The 11,409-nt window shown below is 38.8% G+C and overlaps 1 protein-coding gene across 4 annotated transcripts; it reads left to right on the top strand.

The window, feature by feature from the left end:
• The first annotated feature begins 6,600 nt into the window (after positions 1 to 6,600).
• Positions 6,601 to 9,784, top strand: LOC133733873 (uncharacterized). 4 transcript variants are annotated; one of them, XM_062161525.1, is made up of 5 exons: positions 6,601 to 6,849; positions 6,982 to 7,105; positions 8,528 to 8,605; positions 9,055 to 9,143; positions 9,387 to 9,784. In XM_062161525.1, exons 1-5 carry the CDS (start codon positions 6,820 to 6,822, stop codon positions 9,396 to 9,398), a joined length of 333 nt encoding a protein of 110 aa, XP_062017509.1. In that variant the 5' UTR covers positions 6,601 to 6,819; the 3' UTR covers positions 9,399 to 9,784. The 4 variants fall into 4 exon arrangements, with proteins under 4 accessions (XP_062017509.1, XP_062017510.1, XP_062017507.1 ...); XM_062161526.1 differs by having other exon boundaries at positions 9,042 to 9,143; XM_062161523.1 differs by lacking the exon at positions 9,055 to 9,143.
• Positions 9,785 to 11,409: the final 1,625 nt, after the last annotated feature.

Raw genomic sequence — 11,409 nt, 5'->3', positions numbered from 1 at the left:
AGAGATTTTCTCTTTTATCTCTAGTGGACTCCAGAATCCTTTTGTTAGGTTTATTGCTGGTAAACCTAGTTATCAATCCGACTGCGTCAGGTGGTACCAGAGCAGGTCTTCCCTGTCTCTTTTATTTGCCTTAGTAGCAATGAGTGAAGTTACGAAATCAGATATCGAAGCTCTTACAACAGCGTTTACCGCTGCCATCAATTCCATGAATAATCAGATTAGAGAAATTCGTGGATTGTTGGGTGAGAGGAACAACAACAACAACAACAATAATCGGAATAGAGGTGGGGAAGGAGGCCAGCGAGTTAGGGCTCCATGTGGTGAAGTTGTTGTTAATACTTCAGAATCTGAGCCTGAAGAAGAAATTTTGCAATATGAACAACAGGGACAAGCTGACCAGGATTACAAAGTTAAGGCCGAAATTCCATTCTTTTCGGGAAACTTGGGTGTAGAAGATTATCTGGATTGGCAGCTTCAGGTGGACAGGTTCTTTGAGATTATGGAAGTGCCTGAACACAAGCAGGTTAAGCATGTTTCCTGGAGATTGAAGAGTACTGCTGCAGTATGGTGGGATAAGTTGCAGAGCACTCGAAAGAAGCAGAGGAAGCAGGGTGTTAGAACGTGGCGAAGAATGAAGCAGTTAATGATGGAGAGATTCTTGCCAGATGATTATGAGCAGATTCTATACAGGTTGTATATTGAATGTGTCCAGGGAACTAGGACAGTGGCTGATTACACAGCTGAGTTCTTACGCTACTCAGAGCGTAATGAACTAGGAGAAACTGAAGGCCAGAAGGTGGCTAGCTATGTTAGTGGGCTGAAACCTTCCATTCAGGATAAAATTGGGTTACAAACTGTTCATACTATGGTCGAAGCTTCAAACCTAGAAATGAAGGCAGAGTTGTTAGAGAAGCCTTCACGAGCTTCTTCTTTCCAGAGATATAACTACCAAAGGAGCGCAGATTTGGTTAACTCCTCAACTGATAAGGGTAAAACCACACTACAGAAAACAAAAAATGCTTTTAGGGCTTCCAATCCTCCTTTTAAAGGGGCTGGCAGTTCTAACAGTTCTAGTGGTGCTCAAACCAGGGCCCCGAACCAGAGGTTTAATAATCCTTATGCTAGACCTACAACAGATGTCTGATATCGATGCAACAAGCCTGGGCATAGATCTAATGTGTGTCCTGAGAGGAGACAAACTGCTCTTATAGGTGAATATGATGAAGATGAAGAAGAAGGAGGAAGAGGTGACGATTATGATGGGGCTGAGTTTGCGGAGGAGGAGTCTCCTGAAAAGGTTAATATTGTATTGCAGCAGGTCTTATTATGTCCTAAAGAAGATGGGCAGTGACGCAATATTTTCAGGTCATTTTGTTCCATCAATAACAAAGTGTGCAATTTGATTGTGGATAATGGGAGTTGTGAAAACTTTGTAGCCAAGAAGCTGGTGGAATACTTGTAGTTACCTACGCAGCCTCATGAAGCACCTTATTCCCTTGGTTGGGTCAAGAAAGGTCCACAAGTTCGAGTTACTGATTCCTGCAAAGTACCGGTATCCATTGGTAAGCATTATAAAGATGAAGTTCTGTGTGATATTATTGATATGGATGCTTGTCATATTTTATTTGGACGACCTTGGCAATATGATGTGGATGCAATTTATAAAGGCAGAGATAATGTGATGATGTTTATGTGGAATAGTCATAAAATTGCTATGGCTCCTGTGTGCCAATTTGAAAAATCTGGGGGAAAGAAAGGGGAGAGTTTTCTGACCTTGTCCAGTAGTAAATTTGAGATGGAGGAGGCCATTAAAGAATCTGAAGTTTTCTGCCCAGTGGTGATAAAGGGGTTGTTGGCTGCAGAAAAGGAAGATGTGGTGATCCCTGAGGAAGTGCAGAATATGTTGAGAGAGTTTGGAGAGTTGATTTCAGATGAGTTGCCCAACGAACTACCACCTATGAGGGACATTCAACATCAGATTGATTTGGTTCCTGGAGCTAGTTTGCCAAATCTGCCACATTACCGGATGAGTCCCAAGGAGAATGAGATTTTGAGGGAGCAGATTCAAGACTTGTTGAAAAAGGGGTTCATTCGTGAAAGTATGAGTCATTGTGCAGTTTCAGTCCTTCTTGTTCCTAAGAAGGGCAATCAATGGCGGATATGTGTTGATAGCAGGGCCATAAATAAAATAACTGTGAAGTACAGATTTCCCATTCCTCGTTTGGAGGAAATGCTTGATGAACTGGAGGGTTCCAAAGTGTTTACCAAGATAGATCTTCGAAGTGGTTACCACCAGGTTCGAATCAAGCCAGGAGATTAGTGGAAGACAGCTTTTAAGAGTAAGGATGGTTTGTTCGAGTGGATGGTTATGTCATTCGGGTTGTCTAATGCACCCAGCACTTTTATGAGGCTTATGAACCAGGTTCTTCGTCCTTTTATTGGTTCCTTTGTCGTGGTGTATTTTGATGATATATTGATCTATAGTAGGACCAAAGAAGAACATCTGGTATATTTGAGACAGGTTTTGGGAGCTTTACAGGAAAATAAATTGTACATTAACCTAAAGAAGTGTACTTTCTGTACCAACAAACTGTTATTTTTGGGATTTGTGGTTGGAGAAGAAGGCATTCAGGTTGATGAAGAGAAGGTGCGAGCGATAAGAGAATGGCCAGCTCCAAAAACAGTTTCTGAGGTGCGGAGCTTTCACAGTTTAGCTACTTTCTACAGAAGGTTTGTGAAGAATTTCAGTACCATTATTGCCCCTATTATTGAATGTTTGAAGAAAGGCAAATTCCAATAGGGAGAGGAACAAGATAAGAGTTTTGCCTTAATCAAGGAGAAGCTTTGTACTGCACCAGTTCTTGCTCTTCCTAATTTTGACAAGGTATTTGAGGTTGACTGTGATGCTAGTGGCGTGGGGCTGGGTGCTGTGTTGTCACAAGAGAAGAAACCAGTAGCATTCTTTAGTGAAAAGCTGAGTGAAGCTCGTCAGAAGTGGAGTACTTATGACCAAGAATTTTATGAAGTGTTCCGGGCATTGAGGCAATGGGAGCACTATTTGATTCAGAGGGAGTTTGTACAGTTCACTGATCATCAAGCCTTGAAGTACCTTAATAGCCAGAAAACTGTGAATAAGATGCATGCAAGGTGGGTGAGTTTTCTGCAGAAATTCCCTTTTGTGATTCAGCATAAAACTGGTACTCTTAACCGGGTTGCAGATGCTTTGAGTAGGAGGGCTTCCTTACTGGTCACTTTAGCTCAGGAGATTGTGGGGTTTGATCTCTTGAAGGAGTTGTACGAGGAAGATGTTGATTTTAAGGAGATTTGGGCCAAGTGCAGCAACAATAATGTAGTTGCAGATTTTTATGAGAATGAAGGATATTTATTCAAGGGCAACCGGCTATGTATCCCTAGTTCTTCATTGAGGGAGAAACTGATCAGAGATCTGCATGGAGGGGGATTGAGTAGGCACTTGGGCCGAGACAAAACTATTGCTAGCCTTGAGGAGAGGTATTTCTTGCCACAGTTGAAGAAGGATGCAGGAACTATCGTGAGAAAGTGCTACACCTGCCAGGTTTCTAAGGGTCAGTCCCAAAACACAGGTCTTTATCTACCTTTACCTGTTCCTGAAGATATTTGGCAGGATCTTGCTATGGATTTTGTGTTGGGATTACCCCGTACCCAAAGGGGTGTGGATTCAGTGTTTGTGGTAGTTGACAGGTTCTCCAAGATGGCGCATTTCATTGCATGTAAGAAGACTGTTGATGCTTCTAATATAGCCAAACTATTCTTCAGGGAGGTGGTTCGTTTGCATGGAGTACCCAAGTCCATTACTTCTGATAGAGACACAAAGTTCCTTAGCCATTTCTGGATTACCTTGTGGAGGATGTTTGGAACAGCTTTGAACCGTAGCAGCACAGCTCATCCTCAAACTGATGGGCAGACAGAGGTTACTAACAGAACTTTGGGTAACATGGTCCGAAATATTTGTGGAAATCGACCCAAACAGTGGGATTATGCTTTGCCACATGTGGAGTTTGCTTATAACAGTGTTGTGCATAGTGCAACAGGGAAGTCACCATTCTCCTTAATTTATACTGCTGTTCCTCGACATGTGGTTGATCTGGTGAAGCTTTCTAAGGTTCCTGGTGTTAGTGTTGCTGTTGAGGGCATGGCTAGAGATGTGCAGGCTGTTCGAGACGAGGTTAAGGCCAAGCTGGAAGCAACTAATGCTAAGTATAAAGCTGCAGCTGATAAACATCGCAGAGTAAAAGTGTTCCAAGAGGGTGATGACGTGATGGTGTTTATGAGGAAAGAGAGATTTCCTATTGGTACCTATAACAAGCTGAAGCCCAGAAAATATGGTCCTTTTAAGGTGCTGCGGAAGATCAATGACAATGCTTATGTTGTTGCCCTTCCTGATTCCATGGGTATCTCTAACACCTTTAATGTGGCTGACCTGCATGAGTTTCGTGAAGATGAGGTTCTTTATCCAGATGAGAACTCGAGGTCGAGTTCTTCGGAAGTGGAGGAGACTGATGCAGAACGGATGGCACGCAGCCCAATTCGAAGAACAGTTGGATCGTGCTAAAGGAGGAAAACGAAAAGTGACTAGTAGACACGAAACAGCTCGGTGTCCGATTGGGACGTGCCTTACCTTTCCGGAAAGGGAATCGCGCCAGAAACAAGACTCATGGCAACACCATGAGCTGTGGCATTTTTCGGCCTTTTGGGTTCGTTTAGGGCCTCAAAACTGCATTTTTCTATTTTTCGGACTTTTGGTTTTCCTAGTTATTTTTGGGTTGTTTTCGTTTTTTACCCATGGGCTTTAGGGTTTCATTGTTAGTCGCCCTAGGGTTATTTTTCTCTTATTTATGCAGCCGCAAGCGGCTGCAGAACCTATCTTTCAACTTTTAATCAATAAAATAGAGATTTTCTCTTTGCTGGTAAACCTAGTTATCAATCCGACTGCGTTTAGGGTTTATGTTCTCCATTTGAATTTTCATCGTTTTCAAGAAAGCTTTCAACTTTGCTTGCTTCTCCCACCTAATCTTCTGGTTTTGTTCTTAATTAGAACCATATTATTTTGGTTGGTCTCCCCACCCGTTATATTCTTCATTGCTCATACCAAAAGCTACCGACTCTTTGCTTTCTTCTCACAATTAGACTACCACTCACTAGTCTCTATTTCCAAACAACGTACTAAAAGCCATTAATTGATCAAATTTTCCAAAACAAGAACCTGATATTAAAAATTAAAACCATATTAAGCAACAATTAAAGAAGAGATCGAACAACACCCAAAAGGCCAAAACCCAGGAACACCACCACCACAGCAACCATTCAAAATGGTAAGAATTCTGCAAGCTAAAAGATGAAGACAATAATCGCATTCACCTGAGAATTACTCTCAACTCCTCATGTTGTTTTCACGAAGTCATGATGCTTCACGAACTTGTTCAACTCCTTAGGAATTGCTTAATAAGATGAAGCTCGGTATGACCCTCACTCAAAACAAAAAACTCACATACATAACATCCATAAGATAATCACAGAGATTAATATCCATGTTCAAGATCGGTTTATTGGTAATTAAAGTCAAATAGATCAGATAGACAATGAGCCTTTGTTGGTTATTCTCGCAATCAATCCAAGTATCAAACCAATGATTAATATCCCACTTTGGAGAATAGATAAGTTGAGTTGCGAGAAGGAAGAAGATGACACAGACGGTTATGAGCAAAAAGTCATTTTTGCCCCTACCTATGCGTGTCACGTGGTTAATTTAACGGAAATTAGATGAAAAGTTAACAAAAGCATCGAATTGATGTCATTTTGCGAGTTGAGGTACTTATTTGATCACTTTTTAAGTTTAGGTACCATTGAGTCCGGTTGATGAAAGTACAGACCCTACTTATGGTAAAAACCCTGATATTTTTATGGAATTTTACTGGAGCATGCCCCCAATTATTGGTTAGTTTTAATATTACAGATATTCGTTTCATTTCTTGAAAGGTATTTGAAGGCAAGAACAATATTCTAGATGATTGATTTAGTCATGTAAAGTTCCTATTAGGTTCTTGGATGACAATTTTTTATGGAAAAGATACTAATATGTTCACATACAAACACACAAGATTTGAATAAAATAAAAACATAGACACACACACAAAAGTTTTTTTTTTTTTTTGAATAATACACACAAAAAAGATTTGAATAACTGCAATTTTTAGTGATAATTAACTCTAACTAATTAAAGTGGGATGTGAATGTAATATTAATCAATTAAAAGATTGTCATTCATGATTTCCTACACAATCTCATTTGAGAGGTCATATGTTCGAGCTCCATTAAGAGTGGGAAAGAATGGAGTTAAAAATAAAAATAAAAAGATTGTCATTCATGATTGACCTACACATAACGACATAATACATGCAATTGCCATATACAATCCCTATCCTAATATATGGGAAACTTCTTGGTAATCATAAGACATTACACGACAATCAATTTATTGATTCTTAATTACCATTTTCCTTCCTAGAAACCACAAGTTGAGGCTGTTAGAATAATGCTCAATCTCCCTCATCCATCATCAAATACCTAACACCCAGAGATATCTATTATTGTGGCAGTTGAGATGCTTACACACAACGTTGGTCCCTGAACTTCATATAATATTTCAGTTAAATTGCCAGTTAATTACCAATTCATTTTTCGGGCGTAGCTTTCCCAAAATGCATTGCGTGTATATATAGTCAGCAGTATTGTCGGACTAAGAAATCAAAAGTGAATCGGTCTCAGCTCGTAAAGAAACTAATGAGCCAGCCAAAACCGATAATGGCTTATGTAAGTTCATCCACATACCCAGCGACTGACCGATCTCTATGTTTAAGTTGTCTTTTGTTCTCGGCTTTTATCTAACTATGCTAATGGTGTGTGACGATTAATGGCTTATCTCTTTTTCTTGGATGAACACAGCAGAGATCGAATAGAGGCGAGCAGGAGTGGAGGGTCGGGAGTATCGATAGAAACCAGATGGATATGTTGATCCAAATCCGGGGCTCTCCTGGTCAGCTCCGCGAATTGTTTCAAGGTTCACCAGGTAGCTAGATCTAGAGTTGTTATTGCAAAATGATACTTGAAGTGTTACTGAAGAGTCAGTATGACATACCTATATTTTGCTGTCGTTACCACTTCAGTACATATTTCTTTCCATTGAAAACCAACATCTGCACTGCAATATGTCAGTCTATAATATATTTCAAAAAGCCAAATAACTCTTCTTAATCGGATGTTTTCAAAAAAAAACAAAATATACACTTCTTATTAGGATTAATTTAGATTTACCAAATTGAACAATGAAATACTCTTGAGGAAATTCTATTGAAAGACCTTTGCTATCACAATTTTTAGTATCAACTGCGTCACCAGTTATATTTTCAAACTTCATCTTAGAAATTTATTTATTATTTTTTTTTATCATGTTTCAAAGCATGTGATGCTTCATACTTTTCAATTCTTATGAATTTTTTTTATCATGTCTAACCGTTAAAAAACTCGAAACATCAAATGATCCGATCTGAAGCATGGAACAACTATTCTTCTTCTCATTGTTTTTTTAATTAAGTAATATACTGTCACACTCTATCCCGGAAATCTGAAGTTTTTTTTTTTTTTCCAAGTAAGGATGTGAATAGCTCTTAGTTGTCAAAAATAAAAAAAATTTTGACAAATAAAAACTATATAGAAAATAGGAATCAGAGGTGACTTGGTTGTGGAACACTTTATTTCATAAGTTTGTTCTAACAAAATAAAAGAAAGCAAACTTATGAAATAAGCTTTATTATACAAATGTATGTTAAAGTTAATTATAGTTTATTTCTTCTTCTCCTAGATCCATATTTCCAGAATTTAGGTACTAACCTTCAAGAGTATCATCTGCACAATTTCATAAAAGGGGTGAGCTTAAAGCTCAGTAGAGCAATCCTCACAAATATAATTTAATGATTGTGTAAAACATAAAATGACTCCTTAGGCTCAGGTTGTTAGTACTCTTGTACTAATTAATTAATCTCGGTCACCAATGTCATCTTGCTATACATAAGATCATTTTATCAATAATAATTAAAAGGGCTTCCCTCCCCAAGTGTATATTTAATAAGCTGACATGCATTGCTGGTCCCTTACAAGTGTAAGACTCAACTACAAAACTTTTTTCATTCTTCCTTCAAACTATGATCAGATAAAAACAATGTAATCATGAACCAATCATATATTTCACATATGATAAACATTCATAGCAGCAGATATCATTCGAATCATTACCAATAAGTATATAAAATCATACTTGAGATTCCCCAAGACTTTCCTTACCTTAAACCTGATTTAGGACTGTTGAGACTTTACTTCCAGACATTCTGAATTTTGATAAAATTCAGATTTCCGGGATAGGGTGTGACACAAACTCAGAACATCTATCGTTCAAGTATAACCGACTTCTTTTTTGACTATTGAGCATATGCAGGGGGTCATTATGGAACAACAAGATCAATTAGAGGAAACGATCGTTCAATCTGTGAACCTGACTATTCCAGTAACTCAGGTATTTTTACTTTTAAAGTTTGTTCATTTAAATCTAACTTTGATACCATTTGCTAATCTGGAGTTGCCATTCTTGAAAAGTCACTGGATTGATGCTTCGATAAACCTTTATTCACCTATATATATAGTGTAGCAACTTTGTAGGATCCGCAGTGAAAGCCTAGCTCGACATCCAACACATAATTAATGTTAAACTTAAAAAATTAAAGAAAGTAATCAAACTGTCGTCGAACGAAAGGAAACTAGCTACACCAAAATATTCGAATTGAGACGTTGATTTTAAAGTTCATTTCTGGAACTTAACTGAAGTGAGAAATTCAAAAAACTGATTTGGCGAATTTATAAATGATGAGCTTGTATTTATAGTCGGAATGAGAGGTACTGTATGTTATGCCACTCATTATGATGTACTGAAACTCATGCTAATAGCTGATCAGCTATGGGTTGTAGGGAAGAAAGAAGGACTGATGGAGAAGAAGAAGAGGTTCTTGCCTTATTGGTTCTATTCACTGGATTGTGTAGTGATATATGAGTTTCCGGTATAAACCATTCAGCTATTCTCCTTTTTCTGCTTTGGTTTGAGATTTTTAGAAGAAAAGAGACGGTGTTCTTTTTCGCCTGCTGTACGTGTTGCTCAAGGAGAGTTTAGGAATAGATATTGTTTCCATAAGCCCACCTCCTACAAATTTTTTTGGTATTAACTTACGAAAAAAAATACTAAATTTTTCAACATGATCAGTTTCTTACGATTATTATTTACTTGGTTTGTGATTCTGTTAAAGGGGTGCAATTGAGAGAACTAGAAAGCGAATCAAGGGATGCAAAGATCAGAAAAGCACACCAAAAGCAGTGTTGTGGTGGCTGTTGCATAATCTTCTCTCCGTTGTTAAAGCTAGTGCTATGCTTATCCGGGGTGTTAAGTTGCTGCTTTTAGCTCTTCAAGAGAGTCAAATAAGGGAGCTATACATACATAAGAACTTATATATAGCTCTTCAAAACATGTTTAAGAGCCAGAAACTTGGAAAAATAAAAATAAAAACAAAAAAAGATGCTACTTTCCAGAAAATGTGCGAGTAGCTAGGACTGAAGTGCGGTGCTTTCTTGGTCCAATTAAATGTAAAACTCTTTTATCTATATTCTATACCTGTTGTGAGTGATTAGGTATGATTTTTGTATTAGCTAGGATCCTCGATCATTGAAGTAAGAAATTACAATACCTATATATAAAACTTGAGCATAACGAGCTAGTTTACAATTGAAGACCCGGCCATATATATTGGCCTCAGACACAATAGCATCCTCAACTTGACGATGAATACGAAACCTAGAATCATCGCTGATCATACGCAATGAAAAAGTGTCATGACGTACCTACCCAGCTGTTGACTGCATGAACCATCTGCATTCGTCTCCCTGCACGTACCACTGCTTCCGCAGCAAATAATGAGAGAATTACAACATCCTTGAAGCAACAAGAGCCAGCACAGCCACTGATGAAACGTTAGTCACTATTCTGTGTAACCACACAAACACCAACAATATATGTGACATTATAAAGGTTCCATCCGGATTAAATTTCGAGTTAGACACAGGCCGATGTGAAATTAACTCATAAGAAGCATAAAGCTTTAGAGGAACACAAACATATTTAGAGGCATAAAGCTTTGGAAAAGATGGATACAAGCAAGTGAAAGTCTCAACTAAGAGAACGAGGTCATCACCATTTGTTACCATATAATTTGGGTTCGTAGTAAAGTAGCCAGACATCACAACTACGTCATGAAATTGTGAAACATACTCAAGGTCAACAAAGTGAATTGCATTTTATGATTCATGGTTTACCACTTACATAAGAAATTTGTTAGGGATTAAAACTCTAGGCAGCAAATGGAGTTATTCACAACACATCAAGTTAAGAATGCATCGATCAAAAGCGTAGAAATGGAACTAGATGAAGAGAGGGAAGATGGAGGGAGAAATTGGAAAGGTCGCCCAGAGCAATAGTGCTAGGGATCGTAACCCTAGCCCGCAATTTGGGCTTACTCACACCATCATAGAATACATCATCAAAATGGAAGGAGATGAAGAGATGAGAGATGGAGGATGTTAATGTTCAAAATTTAGCGGTAGCTAAACCTTGGTTAACACTGATCCGATGGGCAGATCGCTACTTGTGATGTAATCGATACTCCCGCCACCTGTCAAATGAAATACAAAGGGCGTCAAAGGGGAGACTGCGTTGGGCGGTTTTCTCTTCTCCGATGCCTAAGTTAGTCAATGTATTTATGTTGACAAAGTAACAGTAGGTAAGTAGTAAATGCGTAATTAATGAGGAGAGAAGAGAGAACCTTTTATAGGTGAGGAGGGAGCTGATCTTCTCCATGTTTTCGATGTGGGACTGATATGCTTAAGTTCCCAGCTTCTGGAGCTTCTGATGCTATCTTGGCGCGGCGCGTCAGCGGTGATCTGGGAGTAAGCCGGGGCTCAGGCGGTAGCCTGCTTGGCTGTGTTCCCGTAGGTCACTCCTTTGGCGGGAGTTGGTACCGCTGGCGGTAGCATGAGCGTGGCTCATTATAGCTAATTATGCTTTGGCAAATGCTCATGTAAGTACAGAGGAAAAACTTGGAAAGGTCACGACTAGCATTAATAGTGCTAGAGATTAAAACATATACCCCAAATTATGAGGTTTACTCACAAGTCACAACACCTCAAATCATCACCAAGAGCATAGAATTGATGCAATTAGATGAAGAGAAAACTTGGCAAGGCAACAGCTAGCAATGGTGCATTTGCAGCCCAAGGTTA

This window comes from Rosa rugosa, chromosome 2 (genome assembly GCF_958449725.1).
Source record: "Rosa rugosa chromosome 2, drRosRugo1.1, whole genome shotgun sequence".
NCBI lineage: Eukaryota > Viridiplantae > Streptophyta > Magnoliopsida > Rosales > Rosaceae > Rosa > Rosa rugosa.
Note: the sequence above shows the minus strand (reverse complement) of the source record. Positions and strands in the feature narration are given on the sequence as shown.